This window comes from Trachurus trachurus (genome assembly GCF_905171665.1).
Source record: "Trachurus trachurus genome assembly, chromosome: 24".
In the NCBI taxonomy this organism is placed as follows: domain Eukaryota; kingdom Metazoa; phylum Chordata; class Actinopteri; order Carangiformes; family Carangidae; genus Trachurus; species Trachurus trachurus.
Genome location: NC_139910.1, coordinates 21,323,457 through 21,346,858, shown reverse-complemented (window position 1 = coordinate 21,346,858; position 23,402 = coordinate 21,323,457). Strand labels below are relative to the sequence as shown.

The 23,402-nt window shown below is 42.5% G+C and overlaps 1 protein-coding gene across 1 annotated transcript; it reads left to right on the top strand.

Moving 5' to 3' along the window:
* The first annotated feature begins 83 nt into the window (after window positions 1-83).
* Window positions 84-22,450, top strand: med23 (mediator complex subunit 23). The gene is made up of 30 exons (XM_084000344.1): window positions 84-268; window positions 1,088-1,119; window positions 1,326-1,413; window positions 2,352-2,476; window positions 2,800-2,911; window positions 3,805-3,903; window positions 4,022-4,123; window positions 4,227-4,296; window positions 4,601-4,713; window positions 4,814-4,909; window positions 10,027-10,233; window positions 11,042-11,185; window positions 11,342-11,487; window positions 12,390-12,635; window positions 12,789-12,931; window positions 13,372-13,546; window positions 14,058-14,221; window positions 14,329-14,453; window positions 14,576-14,781; window positions 14,946-15,126; window positions 15,223-15,393; window positions 16,385-16,601; window positions 16,728-16,837; window positions 16,995-17,121; window positions 18,958-19,123; window positions 20,095-20,167; window positions 20,262-20,476; window positions 20,609-20,729; window positions 20,954-21,085; window positions 21,792-22,450. Exons 1-30 carry the CDS (start codon window positions 218-220, stop codon window positions 22,026-22,028), a joined length of 4,194 nt encoding a protein of 1,397 aa, XP_083856470.1. The 5' UTR covers window positions 84-217; the 3' UTR covers window positions 22,029-22,450.
* Window positions 22,451-23,402: the final 952 nt, after the last annotated feature.

Sequence of the window (23,402 nt, the reverse complement as noted above, 5' to 3'; positions counted from 1 at the left end):
ACGCACACGCAATGAAGCCTGAATAAGGAGGAACTGTGCTCGTTCCGTCTCTGATTTCTCTCCGGATTGTTTTTGCCGTTGCACCTCTCGCGGCGCATTCATTCCGGTGCCTGTTAGCCTTTAGCTTGTTGACAGGATTGTCTGCGCTCATTGGAAGCGCCAACTGGACTGATTGTTGTGATGCTCCTCTAGAAACTGTCTCCATTTGGATGCAGACATGGCGCTTTCGATGGAGACGCAGCTCCAGAGCATCTTTGAGGATGTTGTGGTAATTAGCATCTTTATGAGCAGCTGCTGGCTTTAAAGCTAACATTTGTTAGCATCTCACACAGCGTTAGCCTTTCCCCCTTTACTCACGCTAGGTCTGCAGACAGATCACTACAGAAACGTTTCTACATAGAGTTCATGTCTATGCACCGATATTTTACCCAGTTAGTTTAAACTGTATCAGTTTAGATAGTTCGGCTTTCACCACTAACACCAGGCTAACAGTTCAAAACACCGGAGGCTTCAGACTCTGTGCATTGTGTCCACAGGCTCCTGAATTAAATTCATGAATTCAAGTTGATAACAGTCATCCATCGCTAACTTGCATTTTCACTTTTGCAATGTATCACATAGAGATAATAAGCAAATGTCTATGCAGCATTGTTTCAAAATACGTGAGAGTTAAGTGTGCATTCACCATTATCATCTCTAATACTGATTTATTACAAAGCTTCATATATTGTATCATATATTATAGTGTTTACAAAGCATTAGATAGGCTATAGGAAGTAGTAGGCCTATGCCACCTACATAAAGTTACTTTGAATATCATGTTCAAATAGTACTGCTGTATCTGCATTTCAGAGCGCAAAACTTCATATTTATTTATTCATTCATTTATTTTCTGGGCGACTGGAGCACTTGTTTAAGTTTGGGACATATTTTCAACACAATTTGGAGTGGCAGAGAAGACAGAGAATACCTTTTAATCAGAGATTGGTTGATTGTTGATTGTTTTTTAATAAACCAGAAAAAAATTTCAAGAATGGCCCTCTAGCTGATATTCTATTAATGTGGTCTGATATTTTTCTCCTCTCAGAAAACTGAGATGATAGAAGAGGCCTTTGCTGGGTAAGTTGATTTGAAACGCAGACACATCTCCTCCTGCACTGTTATTATTTATTTTAGTCAGGTTTTCACTTGAATGCATGGTGTTAGTTTGTCTTATTGAGGCAGTTTCATTCCAGTAGTACTTCAATCAGCAGAAAGAGCAGTATTGAAATGTACAAATGTAACAAGCCTTTAATATTGTCTCTATTGTATATGTTGTGGTTTAGGATGTTCATGGACACTCCAGAGGATGAGAGGACTAAACTGATCAGTTGTCTTGGGGCCTTCAGACATTACTGGGGAACGCTGCCACAGGTCTCTGCACACTCACAAGCAAACACACATTTACACTGATCAGTCATAATGCTCTGAGCGCTGAGAGGTGAAGAGAACAACTCTGAATAACACTTCATCGTGGCAACTGTTAGGGGGATGTATTAGACAGCAGGTGAACATGTTGTCCTCAGTGTTGATGTGTTAGAAGCAGGAACAATGTTCAGTGTAAGGATCTGATCCAGTTCTCCAAGGACGACTGGGTCTCTCATGTCTTGTGGGCTGTAGTGGTCAGGATCTATCAACAGTTGGTTCAAGGAAGGAAGAGTGGTGAAGCGGCCACAGGCTCATTGATACACGTGGGGAGAGAAGGCTGGCCCGTGTGCTCCCATCCAACAGACCAGATACTGTTACACTGAAGAAGTTCATGCTGCTTCTGATAGAAAGCTGTCAGAATACACAGCGCAGCGCAGTTTGTTGTGTATTCAGCAACAAAAGGGACTAGAGCTGCAACAATTCATCGATTACTCACACAATAATCGATTATTAAATGAATCGTCAACTATTTTGATAATGGAATAATCGATTTGGGTAGTTTTGTAAGAAAAAATCAAAGTCAAAAGTCAAAATTCTCAGATTTCAGCTTCTTCAATGTGAATATTTCTGGTTTCCTTGTTCCTTAATGACAATAAACTGAGAATCTCTTTGGTTTGTGGACAAAACAAGACATTTGAGGACGTCAACTTGTGGTTTGGGAAACACTGATTGACATTTTTCAACATTTTATTAACCAAACAACTAATCGATTAATCGTTTAAATAATCTACAGATTAATCGATAATGAAAATAATTGTTAGTTGCAGCCCTAAAAGTGACCAACACAATATTAGGCAGGTGGTCAGAATGTTATGTCTGATTGGTATGCATTTTGACTCATTAGCTGGATTTTATTCTGTAACTGTCTCCATGTGTCTCTGCAGGAGTCCCATGAACAGTGCGTACAGTGGATAGTGCGGTTTATTCACAGCCAGCACAGTCCCAAGAGAATCTCCTTCCTCTACGACTGTCTTGCGATGGCTGTGGAGACGAGCCTGTTGCCGCCAAGGTACAGACACCTACACACAAGGTCACACACACAAACATACAAAGGCAAAAAGATTAACACCCTGGGCTTGGCAATGTGATTTAGTTCTGTAATTATCCAGCTAATTTGTTTAGATTTACTAAGGGTTTTGTTTAGGCTGTATCGCTGTCAGCTCTTGTCTTGAGTGATAATTAAGACAGATGAATAATCCTTATGGTTTATGATCATTCCAAAATTCACTGTGTGATAATTGAAGTCTCATTAATACATGTCTATCATTAATCAGATTATGTTTAACACGACCACATTGTGTGTTTGACCTCTTCTCTTTTGTCTCTCTGTAGGATGGTGTGTGTAGCTCTGATAAGCTCCGAGAGTTTGGAGTGGGACAGGACTCAGCTGTGGGCCTTAACTTTCAAACTGATCCGCAAGATCATTGGAGGGGTGGACTACAAGGTCTCACACACACACACACACGCACACACACACTCTCACACTTACAGGCACAGCGGAGACAAGTAATCACCCCTCATATAACTTTAATTAAAGTTAAACATATTTGACACAGCCGGTGCATCAGCTTCATCACTGGTCGTCAGTGGTCATGTAGCTGTAGTGAAATGCTGGTGGCTGGAGGTCATGCTGACACTACAAGGTCACTTTCCAGATACAAAAGAGTTTGTTGTGTTTATTTGGAGAGGTTTGATGACACAGAGAAACCATATCAAACAGTGGGAAGTGTTAGTGTTAAATATTAGTTCTCAAAAGGCTCATTAGAGAGATTGGTTTTCAGTCTATTTCCATCCAAGTAACACAATGACAGAATGTATGATTCAATTTGATCATGGTTTCAAACAATGCAATAAAATATCTAAGAATTAAAATAATTCTGAATGGGGGGTCTGTGCTCCCAGTTCGGTCGGTTAAGGGCTCCTTGATGTGAAAAAGATGTTACAAAGTAATCTAACAATTCCAGTATGTTTTCTGGAGACTCGGTGCTCTTATCAGGCATCACAAAAACTGTCACTTTTCATGCATGTGTTAAAGGTCCAGTGTGTAATAATTGTCAAGGTTGATTGGCAAAACCTGAATATACTACCCATGATGAATATATTTGTATAAGTGTATAATCACAATAAAATAGTGGTTTAGTTTTCACCTCATCGCTCCATGCTCCTGAAATACTCCCAGTCGTCCCAGTTGTGAGCGAGTGAGCGCTGCAGTCTAGAATCTGAACGCTAGATATCATGGGTTTACCCCCATTTTACTCACTGGACCTTTAAACCTGAGGTATTTAATCTTTGAGTATGTTGTAATTGAAGGTGTGTGTGTGTGTGTGTGTGTTTCAGGGTGTCCGGGACCTGTTGAAAGCTGTCCTGGATAAAATTCAGACCATTCCTACCACTGTCAGCTCAGCTATAGTCCAACAGCTTCTGGCTGCCAGAGAGGTACAAGTCACTCCATCGTTTACAATTTAATTTTACAAATGAACTGGACTAGCTTCATGTTCAAGGCCTGTGAACAGTGTAATAATTTAATTTGTCTAAATATCTGTGTGTCTTTTAGGTAGTAGAATATATCCTGGACAGAAACGCCTGCCTCCTGCCAGCCTACTTTGCCATAACAGAAATAAGAAAACTGTATCCAGAGGGACAGCTGTCACATTGGGTAAGAGTGTGTCTGTTGTGTGTCTCTGTTCAGCTACATGTGTGTACATCTAACACTATTTGTCTCTTGGGTCTTCTGCCCATTTTGTCTCTCTAATCTGCAGCTTCTTGGCAGTTTGATATCAGACTTTGTGGACAGTTTTAGACCCACAGCAAGAATCAACTCTATCTGTGGTAGGAGACACGGAAATACACACACACACACACATTGGACGCTCACAGAACATTGATCAAAAAGAGTTTTGTGGTTCTCAGGGGTTCTTGTTTTTATTTGGCAATCTGATTAAAGCCTTCATTAATTCATTTTTTAAACAAAAAATAAATTCTAAAGGGAAAACACAGTAGAAACAACTTTCAAGACACAGAAATAGATCTGGGAAGTTTATATTGAGCACTGACTCAACATAATATACCACTTAGATTTATGAATTGTCGTTACTTCTGTATGTGATGAGTCATTTGATGTGTGTGTCTGCAGGTCGATGCAGCCTGTTACCAGTAGTGAATAACAGCGGGGCAATCTGTAACTCCTGGAAATTAGACCCCACCACTCTGCGCTTCCCCCTGAGGGGCATGCTGCCCTTTGACAAGGTAGCGTTGTGTTCGTGCACGCACTTCACACAGCGATTGACCGATTCCCAGAAGCAGTACAGTAAAAAGTTGTGTTTTCTTTTTTTCTGATGGGATGTAGGACCTGTTTGAGCCACAGACAGGTTTGCTGCGCTATGTGCTAGAACAGCCGTACTCCAGGGAGATGGTGTGCAACATGTTAGGACTCAACAAACAGGTAAATCCTCCTCCTTCTGCCTCTGCTCCTGTTCTAACACAGCAAACCAAGACCTCCACCTGCCCTCACTCTTCCTGTCCCCCACGCTCTCTTTATTGACTCTCCCCTACTTTTATCTCTTTTTTGCCATCCCACTTTCTGACCCCCCCTCTGCTCCTGTTCCACTTGTTCTATTCTCCTCTCCTCTTCCCAGTCAGCCTTCTTCTTTTTTATCTCTTACTTTGCTGTTTCTGTCCATCTTTACTTGTGACTTTCCATTTTTATTTCTCCTCTTATCTTCACCCTTTTTCTCCCTTGAACCCTTCTCCTCCTTCGTTACTCTAGTAACACAGCTATAAAAGACCGTATTTAAAGCAAGCCAATGCTGTGAGCTTGACCCATAATGCACTGGTGTTAGCTTGCCCTGTTGAGTTCATGCAGTTTCAGCTCAGCCCATCTCATCGATTGCAGCCATTGACACATGTTGTTTATAACAGAAACCACTGATCAGTGTCATACTATTGGTTTTTCTTCATATTTGAACCATGGACCAATCACCCAGAAGCTGGTTTGCATGTTTTGGATGGGCTGAGTTGATGCTAACTGTGCTGAACGGACAGTGAACAACCTAGCCCCTTTAGTCACCACTTTCTCTCTCTGTCTCTCCTTTTCCCCCTCTCTGTTTCCTTCTCCTTCTGTCTTTGTTTCTCTCTTCTTTTCTCTCTCTTTTGTCCTCTGGTTGTGTGTTGTGTTTGTCTGTCTCTCTGCCATGCGCTCTCTAGACTCTGAACATTGCCCAGGTATGTCCTTGTTCCTCTTGCTGGTCACCTGACCTATGAGCTAACCAGCCCATTGGACGCTTAGCTTTTTAGACCCACTGATGTCCTACAAGTGGGAAGGTGGACGAAAAAAAAAACGAAAATTGAGTAAAGGGAAATGCCACAGAGCTTGAAATGGTCACAGCAGGGCTTCTTAGAGATACAGTGGATAGAAAGACACGTGTGGCCGTATAAACAGTGGGCATACACACAGGTTGATAAAAGTATGATAGACAGGCCGCAGTAGATCGATGGACAGGCGGCCATTTATGGATTATTAACCACGGATGAGTTGTTGAGTTAATAAGATGCTGGCAGGTTAACTCTCTCCTGTCACATTCCTCAAGTGCCTTATCTCTGTTTTTAGTGCAGCAGCCACTAAGTCTATTGATGAAGTCACAGATGGCCAACTCTGTCTGTGAATATTCACTATCTCTGTAGCCCCCCCCCCACTCTGAAGACCTTTCTATTGGAGTGACAGGATCAATTGAATTAGCTGACAGTATATTCTGGTGACTGGTGTGTATTCAGTCTCGGCCAATCAGCTGATGAACTTTTTCTGACTTTAACCCTGCTGTTGACACTTCAAGTCCTGCTGCTCTGCATGTATGGATGTAGTCTGGTGCGTGCCTGTTGTCGGCCAGGTCCTCTTGTGTCTGACCTAATGCTGCTACTTTGTGTTGCAGTGACCTGGGCAAAACCTCACTATTTTTGACTGAGTTGTGGTCTCCACTTGGGCATCAGTATATGTTGTTGTTGTTATCATTGTGTAATTACATGAATCAGCTGGAGGCAGTGTAACTATCTTGCCAGCCTACCAGCTCGCATTGGATTTGTGTAGCGAAGCAGGAAGATTGTTCAACACTTACCGCAAAGAAAAATATCAGAAAGTCCAATTTCTTATCGATTGAAATGTTAATTTATTTCTACAGAGCAGGTTGGTTGGATTTTGGTTTTACACAGCAGTGAACTGTGATGAGTTAAATTACAGTCTGCACTGGCGGTTGATGGACCTCCAAAAATGACTTTGCCTCACTGACATGTCTTCTTCTTTCAGTCCAAATTGAATTTTGACACTTTGTTGTTGCAAGACATTAGCAAACCTAATTCTCATGCAAATTGGCCCATCTAAAATGATCAAGGCTTGTAATTTGTAAAAGTCACCCTCCGCTAACTCGATCCTTTATAAGCTGATACACTCTCTGAAGAAAGCCTCCCGGCTACTGATGGGACGATGCGTCTCTTATTAAAATCTGTGATAGCAGCGGATGAATTAAAAGAGACGGGGAACATGGCGCAGTGTGATGCACTAAGCCAAAGACTCCTCACACTGAGTTTTCACTCGGTTCTGTTTTATGTGAAGTGTTGGACCGGTGTTTTGCCCAGGTCGGCTGATTAGTGATTCTGATTGGCTGTCTGTCTGGATGAGCGAACTCTGACGTGTGTTGCATGATGCTCACTGGTTAATGATGCACATACATGAAAGACGACAGTGGTTCTGGAGGGTTTTAGCCCGTATGCTTCAGATTATACCCTGATGATTGTTAGCGTTTTTATATAAACTGATGTCAGTCAGAAATAGGGATGTCACGATTATACATTTTCTTGGTACAATTATTGTCAGAGAAATAATCACGGTACTACGATTATCAAGATTATTATGCACTAATTAATTTCACAACACTATGAATGTGTAAAATCAAATATAGTCAAAATATAATTACATTACTCATTGTTTACACAAAATATTTCAAGTATCTATTACGGTAATATATGACCAATTCTTAATACCCCAGGGGAAATGTTTGAAATATTCAGGTCATAAATTGTTATCAAAACAAAATGTTTGCGTTTATTTTAATCGTTTTTTTTTTTTTTTTTTTTATTAAAAATGACATGCTAACATTTAAATTCCTACCAATTCAATGTTACGTTATGGACCAGTATCTGTGGATTTACCTTTATTTTTGCGCACATCTGCCGATAAGATTCCAACATAAAATTTTTGTGAAAGTAACGGTATTTAGGAATCTTTACGATCAATTAATTGTGGCGTTTAATACCACGATTAATTGTGAAAACAAGTAATCGTGACATCCCTAGTCACAAAGGCTCCTCTTATGGTGGTTAATAGGATAAAATGATGAAAGTAATACAAATGAAAAGTATTACGAAATAATAATTAATAATAATTAATTTCTATAATTAATAGAAATTAAAGCACAGCTAACGCTCATGTTCCTCTCTTAAAATGATCACTAGTTCACTGACTAACATTACACAGCACATCCAGACACCTAGATATTATCCAACATGTAATCACACATTAATCTGTGGTTAATGAACTGACTAGTCATACTAAGCTCCAGGACCAAGGCTGTGAAATTCCTAACAGCAGAGTCAGACACTGAGTGTCAGTGGCAGACAGATGGCCTTGTTTATTTGCTCCACAAGCAATTAGCAGCAGTGATTATGACTGGTGGCTGACAGAGAAAATCATGTATAATGGAGTATTTGGTCATGTGTTGTAGGTTGTTATGTGCTAAAGAATCTGTTTCATTAGGCTGCCATTGTTTAGGATGTTAACAGGATAGGTGGGATTGTTGGTAGGAAACTGGTGTTTTTGGACATAGGTGTGTGTACGCTGTTTGGCTGATAGCAGATGGGGACCCTTCTCTCTTTTTCCCTCTGTCTCTCCCTCCTGCTCTCTCTCTCTTTCTGTACCAGCATGTGTGTGTGTGTGTGTTGGGGGCAGAGGAGGAGACGTGACATCAGCCTCACAGCTCCTCTTTGTCTTCCCCATCGCACAACTTCCCCACCTTCCCACGTCCTGCATGCAGGAATGAATTGCACTGTTTGGTTTGGTGTGGTGTTTAGTGCTGTGTGCTGTTCTGTGCCACATTGTACTACTGCTCTGTGCCGTGCTGTGCCGTGCCGTGCTGTTTGGTGCTCTGCTGTGCTGTGTCCCAGTTGTATGCAAAGAACTGTGTAGGGATCCTCACTCCTGCTCTGTCACTGCTGGGTGAAGTTAGTTGTACAGTGTCATGTCTACAGTCTTCCTGGTTGTCTGCCACCTCCAGCCCACACAGAACAACACACTCCACCCACAGCTCCACGAGGACTGTGTTCACTCTACTATCTGGCCTTGGGGCTTTGATGTCTTGTTAACCTGCCTCCCCCTCTCTCCTGCCATTTTTCTGACTCTTGACCCCCCCTCCCCTCTTTCCTTTCGCTTTATGTCTTCCATTGAAATTCCCCTGTATATATGCAACATATGGAAACCTGTTGTTCCTGCATGATCGGAGAACCTCCACAAGACCTCGGCAGAACAGAGCTTTACTTCTGTCAGCATTGTAATAAAATGGCCAATAATATCAGCCCATATTCGGCATTTTTACGATAATCGGTATCGGCCTTTTTTTTTTCACAGATAACCGATAAAAAATTATTTTGGCTATGATGTGTTGAGGTTTGTGTTGTTCTTTGTTTGTGTTCGTCTTTTCATCACAGGTTTTCACAGTGTACAATAAACAAACAAACAGTATACTGTATTCAGTCTAATCCCAGGTGTGTTGTTCTAAACATTTTTACGGCGAATGAATATTGGTTCTTAATATCGGTTATCAGTTTCTGATAATCTATATCGTATCGGCCCTAAAAAAACATATTGGTCGACCACAATTATAATACATGGGCTTTAACAGTGTTTACACTACTCCACTCATTGATGGACAATCCGATGAATCACCATGTCTATAAAATGTGCTTTTATTTAATTGGAATTTTCTGCTTCATTCATTTTGACAAGATGTCCTAAAACTAGTCATCTTCATGCTGTGTCAAACTTTAGAAAAGATTCAACTTGAATAGATTGTGAGTTTAATGCAGGAAAATTACTGTAGCTATGTGGAGACATTAGTTTAGCTCCTCCATAACATTATCACTGGAACATCCCAGAACATCTGGAGATGGGGGTAAAGGGAGAGGTTAACCCAGCTGGCAGAGGCGAGAGGGAGCTGCAGCCCTGCATGCAGGAGATGAAGAGGTTTTATAAAATCAATTTCTAACAATGGCTCACGCATCTATTAACATTAAAGTTTGTATGTGAAGTGTGTTGATGATAACCTTCCTCTCATTCTCTCCCACCCTCTGTCTGTCTTTCTTTGTTTCTTCTCCCCTCCTTTTCCCTCTGTCTTTACATGTCTCCCTCACCCTTCTTTCTTTCTGGGATGTCTTTCCTTCCCTTCCTCTGTTTAACCTCCTCTCTCCCCTGCCCACTGTTCTCTTTATCCTTTAACACTCCCCTCCTCCCCCTGACAGCATAAGCAGCGCTGCCCGGTGCTGGAGGAGCAGCTGGTGGACCTGGTGGTGTACGCCATGGAGCGCTCCGAGACCGAGGAACACTTTGACGCCGACATCGGAGGCACCAGCCAGCTGCTGTGGCAGCACCTCTCCTCTCAGCTCATCTTCTTTGTGCTGTTTCAGTTTGCGAGCTTCCCACATATGGTGCTGTCATTACATCAAAAGGTGAGGGGATGATGAAGGTGAGACGCCGGGAGGCTGAGCCCACTAATAAATGTTTGGACTAGAGTCGCACAGAGAGGAAGGAGTGCTAAAGTACATCACTGATGTAAATCTTCAATGAATCTGATCAGAGGAATTATCTTTACACTGCGAGTCAAGCAGATTGCAGGCAGCCCGGGTACTAACAGCTGGATTTCTTCTTTTTTTTGATCATACTTTTTTTTTTTTTTTTTTTCCTTTTTAAAGCAATGGCAAATCAAATGATAATTACAAGCATACATCTGATATCATAACAAAAAATTACATCAAAATATTATGGAAGAGATATTACACACATGGGTGCAAAAAAGCAAAAAAGCAGGTAAACCAGGAACAGAAAAAAAACATTTTTTAATAGTAATAATAAAAGATAAACAAATAAATAAAATAAAATGAAAGTGAATAAATAAGTAACAAAAAAAAACATATGCATATACACATATACGGTATAAGTAATAATAATAAACATAAGAAAATAAAAACTCAAAAGATCCATATAGACTATATGCATAATGCATAAATCAACTTTAACAATGTTTTACATTAACGTCCCCCAAACAGGTGAATTTCTAACTTTCCCCCAGTCGCGTACACACAACCCTTCATTATGTAAATACTCTACCAGCTCTTCAGCCTCTCTAACTCCTAACTAACTCATTTAGAAATAAATAATGAAACGGAGTACAGCAAGCGAGAAAGTAGAACAGCATTTAAGAGCTGATGAGGCTTTTTTTGTTTGGTGTTTCTCTCTTTCACTCTGTTCCTCTTGCAGCTTGCAGGCAGAGGGCTGATTAAAGGGAGAGATCACCTGATGTGGGTCCTGCTCCAGTTCATATCAGGAAGCATTCAGAAGAACGCGCTGGCCGACTTCCTGCCTGTCATGAAGCTTTTCGACCTGCTTTACCCAGAGAAAGAGGTTCGCTTGAGCTTTGGTCTACCGTTATTAATACCACTTGTGCCTCGTTTGAATTGATCTAATATTTTCTGCTGTGTTTTCATTAGCAGCTGTAGAAGTGGTTGTTTTCTCTTATATGGATAGATTTATTTATGTTCTTTTCATCTCCCTCTCCAGTGCATCCCAGTTCCTGACATTAACAAGCCTCAGTCGACTCACTCCTTTGCCATGACCTGCATCTGGATCCACCTGAACCGAAAAGCTCAGAACGACAACTCCAAACTGCAGATCCCCATACCACACTCTCTGAAACTACACCACGAGTATGTATCTTTACAATACTCTACCATGAAGTATGTAGATGTAAAACAGGGCCACCAATGTAACCATTCAGTTCAGTTCAATTCAATAGACTTTATTATCCCTGTGGGGAAATTTGTTTTGGACTCTGTCTGTCTGCAGTTCCACAGGAGACAACATCAAGACAACACAGCTCTCGCTGACACATGATGACCCCCCCACATAGCTACACACTCCACAACCCACACAATTCATATATCATATAAAACAACGTATTGCACAACAATGGCGGTCTACATATTGCACAGCCCGTATAGCCTCCAATACATGTTAGTGTTGAGAAGTTTAATCCACACAGGCAGTGATGAGCAAGTTGAGCTTGCATTTAGGGACCTGAAATCTCCTACAGGAAGGTAACAGTTGGTGCTCCGGGTGCAGAATGTGGATCCAAGCTGATTTTTTTGTGCTTGTCTGATAACAGACTCCTGGTACATTGTCTGGAGGCATGGACGGTTCTTAACCCCCATCATTTTCACAGCTGTTTGTACTGCATGAGAGATCTGTGATTGTAACTGCCCCGTCAGATTACTGAACCAGGCTGTAATACCATATTTTATAACACTTTCCACTACTGCGTGTTAAAATAACAACATGAATTTCTGCTTGACTCTATATACTCTAAATCTGTGCAGGAAATACATGTGCTGTTGAAGTCTGGAGCTCAGACTATTAACATGTGACTTCCAGCTGAGTGTGTTATCAATATGTACACCAAGACCTGAGTGATGGGCACATTATCAATATCTACAGGCCTGGGGTCACCTACGGCCTTAGGTTTCCATTATCCTCTCTCCAAAGAAATAAACCCCATGAGAGCTGCTGTGTAACGTGATGGCCTGACCTCCACCGCTCCTGTGTCTGTCAGGTTTCTCCAGCAGTCGCTGCGGAACAAGACTCTGGGCATGTCCGACTATAAGATCGCGCTGCTGTGCAACGCCTACAGCACAAACTCCGAGTGCTTCACGCTGCCGATGGGCGTCCTGGTGGAGACCATCTATGGAAACGGAACTATGAGGACTAACCTGCCTGGCACCAACTGTATGGCATCAGGGTCTGTCACACCGCTGCCCATGAACCTGCTGGATTCACTCACAGTGCATGCAAAGATGAGGTGAGACTGGAGATGATGACAAGGGGAAACGAGGTGTTATTCATTATTAGAATATACGTATACTGTTTAGAGGGACAGACTAATATGACAGGTTATTTTACTCAGGTCTTCCTCTACGTCTTTGTAAGTGTCAGTCTGCCTGTCTGTCTCCAGTCTGATCCACAGCATTGCCACTCGGGTGATCAAGTTGGCCCATGCCAAATCCAGCACTGCACTGGCCCCTGCCCTGGTGGAAACATACAGCAGGCTGCTGGTCTACATGGAGATCGAGTCATTGGGCATCAAAGGATTCATCAGTGAGTAGATTTGAATTCACAGTGGTGAAAACCAGTGATGTAAGATGCAGAATCACAAAGTGGAATAATTTACCCTCATTTTAGCAGTTTTGTTTTTGGCTATCAAAGTGTTCAGATTCACACATGATCAAGCCACATGAGGATGAATCAAGAAAATAGATAAGAGGTCAAATGCAAGAAGAAATGATCAGGAATTATCTTCATTTAAGTTAAACTGACACAAATGAAGTAAAGCTGTATTTACTGAGGCATCTGAGGCTGGTTTGTCTCTGGAGATGCTTCTTTATCTCCAAAAGCTCTATAAATAATTATTATGATGGTGGATATGTGTTAATGTTTAGGCCTGAGAAACAAAAACAAAGCAATCACACTTAGTCTTTAAGTGTAAAAGTCTCCAGTATGTTTGTGTTTAACGTGACTCTGTGTGTCTGTCCGTTCAGGTCAGCTGTTGCCCAACGTGTTTAAATCTCATGCGTGGGGAATCCTTCACACTCTGCTGGAGATGTTCAGCTACAGGATGCACCACATCCAGCCACACTACAGAGTCCAGCTGCTCAGTCACCTGCACAGTCTGGCTGCCGTGCCGCAGACCAACCAGAACCAGCTGCACCTGTGGTAATGTCAACACACACATCCAAGATACTTACTGTAATTCACTACACAATACCGATACTCCTCATGTACTATTGTCACTAAAAGTCAATTCAAACCTCACAGCACACGAGATTGCATGAGTTCATAGTTACTGCAGAACTCCAGCTACACTCTAAGGAGCTGATGATGATTATAGGAACCAGACCAGATTGTTAACCCTTGTGTGTACCGGACTTGAACCATAATTCATCTTGGTTCTTGTCGTCTGCACAGATGAATACCACTTCCATCTCAATCTCTACTGTTACAAATATAAAAAAAAATAATAATTATGTTGTCTGAGAGCTGTTGTCTTATTACTCTGTTATTAACTTCTCAATACAATGTGACACTCAGCAGAAACTTGTTTAACTACAGAAACATTAACCCCTTGTTTGTGTTGTTTGTATCGACAGAGAGAAAAAGGAAACTTCAAGGCCGATGTCATCATCTCTAGTTGTCTTAACGTCTCTGTCTTTGTGCTTCTCTTCAGTGTTGAGAGCACGGCTCTGAGGCTCATCACAGCGCTGGGCAGTTCGGAGGTCCAGCCCCAATTCACCCGCTTCCTGAACGACCCAAAGACGGTTCTGTCAGCCGAGTCTGAGGAGCTGAACCGAGCCCTGATCCTCACCCTGGCCAGAGCCACACACGTCACAGGTAGCACTCGCTCTGGATTCACTTCTTCAGATATTTTCTTTTCTTGAAGTCTGGAGGTTTATTTGTTTCCTGTGCGTAATGCTCCAACACTGTGCGTCTGTGAAAAGACTTTTTCACAGGGTCAGACTCCATCCATGGGACGTGGTGTAAAGACATTCTCCAGACCATCATGAGCTTCACGCCTCATAACTGGGCCTCTCACACTCTGTCCTGCTTCCCTGCTCCACTACAGGTGCAAATGTGGTCACTTTGGCTTTGATGACACTGACAAACGCAAAGAATATCAGTTTTATTTTCTTTCAATCAAACTCCCTAACCCTGTCGTAATGACTCCCACCCCTCCATCTCGTCCAGGCCTTCTTCAAGCAGAACAACGTCCCTCAGGAGTCTCGTTTCAACCTGAAAAAGAACGTGGAGGAGGAGTACAGGAAGTGGAAGTCCATGGCCAATGAGAACGACATCATCACCCACTTCTCTATGCAGGGCTCCCCTCCGCTCTTCCTCTGTCTGCTGTGGAAGATGCTGCTGGAGACGGACCACATTAACCAGATAGGCTTCAGGTGGACATTTGTCTTTTCTACACGTCTCTACTGTTCTGTATTAGTTTCTCAGCTGACAGTAATGATGCAGCTCACAGTAACTGGTGAGAGGTCTCTAAACAACATCTGTGGAAGAATACAGATGTTGTTGTGGGGTGATGATGGTCTGACTTTTTGTCCCTCAGGGTCTTGGAGCGGATCGGGGCTCGTGCGCTTGTGGCTCACGTGCGCACGTTTGCAGACTTCCTTGTCTACGAGTTCTCAACCTCAGCAGGTGGACAGCAGCTCAACAAGTGCATCGAAATCCTCAATGACATGGTCTGGAAATACAACATAGTCACACTGGACAGACTCATCCTGTGTCTGGTAAGATCGGACAAGCACACTGAGAAGTAATATAGTGTTAATTAGATGCTTCTCTGTAAATGACTGTGTCCTTCTGCTTTTGTCCCCTTCCTTCAGGCGATGCGTAGCCACGAGGGCAACGAGGCTCAAGTCTGCTACTTCATAATCCAGCTGCTGCTGCTGAAGCCCAACGACTTCAGGAACAGAGTCAATGATTTTGTGAAGGAGAACGCCCCCGAGCACTGGCTGCAGAGCGACTGGCACAACAAACACATGAGCTACCACAAGGTACACACAAACATACTTCTAGACAAAAAGCTGGAATCAAATTGCCAGTAATCCGATTTAAAAACACCAAATCAAAATAGGAAAATTATTGTGATATAGCTTGGTTAAAGGAGAATTCTGGTCATTTTTGACCCCTAAATCGTTGTCCTGATGGTCACCCAGTGTTGGGGGGGAGCAAAAAACGCGACTAAAATTGATGCAGGCAAACCAGAGTTACACCATGGCTACCCGACGCTAGCGATAGCAACAACGCTAACCTATGGGGGAATTTCAAAAAACAATCAAATATCTATGGTACATGACTGGAATCCTTACGAGACACCACTGAACTCATATAGTGTACAGTATAAACAGTATAAACTTTGTGTTTTTGCATGTAATCACTCACCTCAGATAGCCGAACTCTGGAAAGACATTGCTAAGCGAGAGCGCCTTCTCCCCGCCACAGAGACATACACTTTTTCCTTGTTGTGATGATTTCTTTACAAAAATAAACGGTGGAGCAGTGCAGTGGTAATGTCCAAAATATCTCTGACCGTTTATTTTTGTAAAGAAATCATCACAACAAGGAAAAAGTGTTTGTCTCTGTGGCGGGGAGAGCAGGCGCTCTGCAATCGGATGGTAATGTCTTTCCAGGATGTTTCAGAGTTCGGCTGTCTGAGGTGAGTGATTACATGCAAAAGCACAAAGTTTATACTGTTTATACTGTACACTATGAGTTAATGGTGTGTCATAAGGATTCAAGTTATGTACCATAGATATTTGATTGTTTTTTGAGTGTTTGTTGTGGTTGAAAAAATTGCCCCCATAGGTTAGCGTTGTCGCTATCCCTAGCGCCGTCTAGCCATGGTGTAACTCCAGTTTGCCTGCATCAATTTTAGTCGCATTTTTTGCTCCCCCCAACACTGGGTGACCATCAGGACAACGATTTAGGGGTAAAAAATGACCGGAATTCTCGTTTAAATGCTAAAGTTTGTTGTTGTCCTTCCAGAAATACCCAGAGAAGCTGTATTTCGAGGGTCTTGCAGACCAGGTCAACCCCCCCATGCAGCTGCAGCCTCAGTATCTGCCGATCTACTTTGGCAACGTGTGTCTGCGCTTCCTGCCCGTCTTTGACATCGTCATCCACCGCTTCCTGGAGCTTCTCCCCGTCTCCAAGTCTTTGGAAACGCTGCTGGATCACCTGGGAGGCCTGTACAAGTTCCACGGTGAGTCTGCAGTAAATACATGGATTAAACATGGCACCGGGAGGAAGGGAGGTCGCCTGGGATTTGAATTCATGAGCTTTTGTTTGTACAAGCCTCAGCTGTGTTTACTGATGTGCTTGTGTGCAGACCGGCCTGTCACCTACCTGTACAACACACTTCACTACTACGAGCGACACCTGAGGGACCGGACCAACCTGAAGAGGAAACTGGTGCACGCCATCATGTCCTCACTGAAGGTAAAAACGCAACAACACAACAACACACACTCAAGTTCATATCTCAAAGGCTGTAACGATGACGATGACAGTATTTATAAAATCAGTCCATGTTGTGTTATTGTATATTACTCACTGTTATCAGCAGCAGCTTTCTAACAGTGTGATGTTTTGACAGGACAACCGGACCCCTGGTTGGTGTCTTAGTGAGACCTACCTGAAGTTCGGCATGAACCCCAGAGAGGACATCGTGTGGATCCCTGATGACACCTACTACTGCAAGCTGATTGGACGCCTGGTGGATAATATCCTTTACTAACCTCATCCAGTTGGTAGATTGAGGTGTCACTCACTGTTTTTACCTGCACTAAATATTCTAAATCCCCGAAAGACGAAATTCCTTCCGAGCTAATGATAATGAATATTACACCAATTGATTGCTTTTACTGTAATTTAAGGGCCCATATTATGCAAAATCCACTTTATACTGCTTTTGTAGCCGTTCTATGTGTTCATGTGGCCTGTCTCTGACGCCTGGAGGAGAAAAAAGGCTGTTCACTCCTTTAATTGATTGCTTCACTTTTAGAGATTGTGTGCCCAAACGGTCCAGCTGGAAATGCAGCTGCTTTTGACATCAAGAGCAGCTAACTCCACCTCCCAGTACTTCCTTATACCCCCCTGGGCCAGTTTATAAAAACGTGAGCTCCGCCCTGTGAGATTTTTCCGGAACAGCCACAGCCCAAGTGTGAAGTTATCAGCTGCAACAAGCAGCATGAACATTTATTTTTCCGGTACCAGAGGAGCGGTACCACCAGTCGATCGTTTTAAATCACCGACTGAAAAGCAGCCATCCGTCTTTTAAAAATGAAATCATGGACTGTAATGAGAATCAGTACTGGAGAATATTGTAAAGGTACTGCTACTCATCACAGCGGTACCGTTTAATTAAGTCCTCATTACAGAATGAGAGCACATCTGAACGAGGACGAAGTCTCCTCTCCTGGCGTAAAACCACGTCAATATTCTACGGTAGCTTCTCATCAGTCGGCACCGTGCACAGTTTGCGCCTCAGTTTCACTTGTTTTTTTTTTGACAGAGTAACTTTGTGATGGCTGTAGGACTCTCTCCATGTTTCTCCTGTGCCAGTAAAAAGGGAACATTAACATTTTTTCAGACAGGAAGATAGTCTCATAAACTAGGCTATTCGATTTTTTTTTAATTGAACAACTATTCCATCATTCATGCGATCATTGCCCATCCCTATTCCCAATGTCAACATTAGTGTATGGTACCAGTAGCAAAAACACAGTAGACATGGTTTACACATCTTATTTGCATTTCAAGGTGCAGACACAGAAACAGCTCGTTCTCAGGAGAGCTCTGGAGAGCCACTTTTAGATTGATGAGATTTAGAACCACAGATTGATTTGGGGGCAATACACTACGAATACAATGTGGATGGACCACTTATGGTTGAAAAACAGTATAATATGGGACCTTTAAAGGTTGTTTGTATTTACATATATTCAAATACCAGTCTTTCAAAAATGTTTCAAAATAAGTGCCTTTGGAAATAGGGGCATTAATTCAGGGTGCGGATCTCTACCCCAACTCTTGTCTAGTTTGTGTTCAATAGACAGAGCTGACAACTGGCAGTGTGTCACAAACTCCAGCTGAGATGTTCCAGATGCAGATCCAGATGTATACGATAATACATGACAAGTATGACCCTAAATCCTAGATACTACACTGGCATGTTGAAGTGGAATCAGAAAAAGGCCTGTCACAACATTACTCTGATGCTGACTAACAGGAAGCCAAGTGGTACCTGAATAATGTATTGACCTAAGTGCCGATACTCCCTTATTGCCTCTTTACTTTAATGTGAGACAGTAATTGTTTGTGGGTCTGCAGTTAATTTAATCTCGGTTCATTTTAGTGCAGCCAGTGGGGTTGTAACAATGAAGAGGAGTTATTGAAAACAAGGTGGAACCTGTCACAGCGGCTCATGTGTCAACAGACAAACAGTGCTCCAGCCAGAGAACAGACATGTAATTAAAACTGGGACACAAAACTTTGCAGCTGCGATGAAACCTTGCTGCCTCCTCCTGTGATGTTTCTCCTCCTTAACCCTTTCTCACCCATGGCTGGAAAGTCGCCCGGTCCGTTCCCCAACTGCGACTGGAGGTTCAATGAGTTCCCCAACCCCGCCGCCCACGCCCTGCACGTCACCTGTGTGGAGCTGATGGCTTTGGCGGTGCCGGGGAAAGATGTCGGCAACGCTCTGCTCAACGTTGCGTTGAAGAGGTACGTTTAGGTTACGTTTAAGAGATTTAAGAGATTGTTAAATCTCAATGGATCCTTCCTGGATAAATAAAGGTTAAAAAAAAAAGTATGATGGAAGAACAGCATTTCATCTTCAAAGAGATAACAGCTCTTGGAAAAACTAGTATACAAGTACTGTATGTGTGTTTGAGTTGAGTACTTGTATTGTCAGAATCACTTATGAAATTTTTCTTGCGTCCAATACACTTGTTCCTCATGACAAAGAAGCATTACAGAATATAAACACAATATAACACCAAACAAAATATCACATCAAACAATGCAAAAAAAAAAAAAAAATACAACAGTATAAGACAAACATCAGACGTGACGTGCTATACGTAGCATCAAAGTGACTGCAGTGCCTCCAAGTCCCTACACTAAGCTATTCAGGCCCTACCAAGCTCAACTGATTCAACATTTTACCTGATTGAGGAATGAAAGAGTTCCTCAGTCTATTTAATCTAGCCATAGGGACTCTAAATCTCCTGTTGGATGGCAGCAGCTGATATTCTACAAATAAAACATGTGTCCCGTCAGACAAAATATTGTCTGCCAGGGACAGCATTCGTCTAGTGTATGCAGCTCTAAAAATTGGCTCTATACCGGTGGTTTGAATTAGAGCCGCAACAATTCATCGATTAATTGAACAATAACCGATAATTACATTTTTCATCAACAATTTTGATAGTCAAATAATCGGTTTGGGCATTTTTCTAAGTAAAAAAGTCAAAATTCTCTGATTTGTGGACAAGACATTTGAGGACATCATCTTGTGGTTTGGGAAACACTGATTGACATTTTTCAACATTTTTCAACATTTTATTGACCAAACAACTAATCGATTAATTGTTTACATAATCGACAGATTAATCGATAATGAAAATAATTGTGCAGCCCTAGTTTGAATTATCCCTGAAAGCATCAGTTGACGTTGTCCTCCTCCCTCTCAGCCAACCCCTGGTTCCCAGAGAGAACATCACAGCTTGGATGAACGCCATCGGACTTGTCATTACTGCACTTCCTGTAAGAAAACCACTCCCAAAAACATCCTCACACTTCTTCACTGTTTGATGAAGTCACATGACGTTTGTTCACCATGACCACTCTCCTCTCTCAGGAGCCCTACTGGATCGTTCTCCACGACCGCATCGTGTCCGTGATTGGCTCTCCAGCCCTGACATCAGAGACGGAGTGGGCGGGCTTTCCCTTCGCCCTGCTGGACTTCACAGCCTGCCACCAGAGCTACAGCGAGATGAACTGCAGTTACGTGCTGGCGTTGGCTCACGCTGTCTGGCATCACTCATCCATCGGGCAACTGTCTCTGATTCCCAAGTAAGGACGGCTTCAGTCTCTGGCTTGTTTCTCTTTTCTCTTACTCTTTTGGTGCTTTTAATACTTTTTTTTAATCCAACGTATAATTAATGATCACCCTGTCATCATAAATCTGTGTGTCTGTGTTTGTAGATTCCTGTCAGAGACGCTGAAGCCCATCGTCCAGACAGAGTTCCAGTTGCTCTACGTGTATCACTTGGTGGGACCGTTCCTGCAGCGCTTCCAGCAGGAGAGGACTCGATGCATGTTGGAGGTACACACACAAATTTGACCACTGATGCTTTAGATCAGGGGTTCCCAACCACCGGGCCGGGGACCGATACCGGGCCGTGGATCATAAAAGAGAGTAAAAAAGTAAATAAAAAGGTGATAAAAAGGTTGGGAACCTTTGTTTTAGATAACTCATAACTGTAATAAATTTGCATTATACATTTCTCATTACCATGAGTTTGACATAGACATTCCTGTGTGTTTCAGATTGGCGTGGCTTTCTATGAGATGCTGCAGGCCGTCGACCAACACTGCCAACACCTCAGCTACATGGACCCCATCTGTGATTTCCTCTATCACATCAAATACATGTACACTGGAGACAGTGTGAAGGAGCAGGTAGGCTTTAGTCTGCGTATAAAATAGGAAAGGAACCATTAACATGAAACCAATTACCTGTTTTATTACTTTGACAGATGGCCATTATGGCCTTCTGCTTAATTACACAAGCATGTTTTTCTAAATGGAATAGTAGAGAGTGATTAAAGATAACACAATGGTACAAAAAATCTGACAAAACATAACTTGTGAAAAAAAAACAGTAAATGAGACAAATGGAGACCTCGGTCGCTCAGCTTTCAAGCAGGGTGACATCTGTGAACTGGCTGCTGCTCAGGAGACAGTTTTGTGTTTCATGTTTCCATTTTTAGTTTGATACTGTCAACCCTGTACCGCAGGACAAATCCCCTCGAGTCAATTAGAGGAGATGGAACTGTAGCTTCACTTGGTGCTTGAAGCTTAGACAAGTGGACTTTAAATCAGCTTTTCCAACCACTCATTTAATGGACAGAGCCACTGTTCATTATGGTGCACAGAGGGAGGTCATTATTCAGGCTACACCTGTTCTGTTTATGGGGGATGTGATTCAAAACAAGTGATGTTATATAAATGGATATTATGCTGAGCTGCACATGTGAGCTTGAACCCAGACATCATCATGTTTGTTATTCTTCTCTCTGAGTCATTATTTTCATTCTCCTCCTCCTCTTATCGAATGATCCTTCTGTGTATTGATTTCTCCTCCTCCCTCTCCGTCTTCCTCCAGGTGGAGAAAATCATCATGACTCTGCGTCCGGCCATGAAGCTGCGCCTGCGCTTCATCACACACAGCAGCAAGATAGAGACTTCGTCGTCGGCCGCTGCTGCCGCCGCCACCTCCGCTCCCACCCCCTCCTCCTCCTCCTCCTCCTCCTCCACCCCCCAGCCCCCTCCCTCCTCGCTCTCGTCGTCCTCCGCCGCTGCCTCGCCCTCCTCCGCACAGCACACACACACACCGATGTAGGCGGCCCAGGTAAACACAAAAACGAGTTACAGTCACGAGGATGGACGTTTTACCCAAACATCACAGTCTAATATGTGGTTTGAGTGTTTGGAGACATTTCTGCCTTAGTTTTTCTTTTTAACTCGGACAACTGTCAGAGTGAGGACGATACATGTTTATTGTACTTGAATAAACAAGAACACTGTGGAGCTGGTTGTCTGTCCTCATCATGAATGAACTTCTGAAAACTCGTCACAGTGAAAAAATGAAGTTGCTGCCCAGGAAACAAAATTCAAAAGGAATCGCCAAGTCAGAATTCAGAAGTGAAGGATCTCTAGCAAAACATTTATCAAAGTCTCTATAGCAACGAGTTGTACATATTCCCCAGGGCTGATGAGGGAGGGTCACAATGAAACAGCATCTTTTGTTACTGTCATGACAGCCTTTTTTATCTTTGTCTGCAGCCATTTTTATAATGTATATTATCATTAGTATTTCATTAAAAAAGATTTTGGTATTCTGGTTTCAGCTTTTTAATGAAGTGTGTGCGTGTGTTTGGATTGAGCCTCTTTTTTTTCATTATTCATTATATTATTATTATTTTCATTTTTATTTAACAAGTAAAGCCCAATAGAGGTATTTCAGGGGATACAATATTACTGGAATGGAATCTCAGAGCAAGAATACCAACAGTAAGCCCAAGACATAAGAACGTGTCGTGGGATACCATAGAACATAGTGATGGTAATGATGATAATAAATATATATACCTTTATGTATATAAAAAAGAAGTAAAGTAAGATTAATTACACACACAAAAAAGAAAAATAACAATAATTAAAAAAACAAATTGTATACAGAACCTACAAAAATACATACAAGACACATAGACACATACAGACCTACAAACACATATAGACAAGACAGAGGGCACTTGACATCTAGAGGCACTAAGGTGAGAGGGCCATTGGCAAAATGAACTTAAAGCATGTTTTTCAAAAAGTCAGCAGTGCTTGGTTTGAGCCTTTTCAGGCACAGATGTAAGGGAGAGTTATAGAAAATCAGGCCCAATTTTTCCGTGGAAAGTTTGTCCCATAATCTGTCCCTCTTTGCACGACTCCACCCAACGACACCTCCTCAGTCCAGGGCTCTTGTTTTGTTTGTGTTGTTCTGAGAATGTCATCCTGTTGTTTCTCTGGGTGTGTGAATACCGCATGTCTCTGTCACTGCAGCCAACCCTCATATCTCACACTCTGGAAACACACTTTTCTTGAGGTGAGTCACACTCAGGCAGGTCATGACCTACGTGACCCAGTTTCAGGGAGCCATGTGCTGACCTGCTGTGCTGGGCAAAATGTGATATAACAGCACAGGAGAGTGACACCAGTAGGGGGA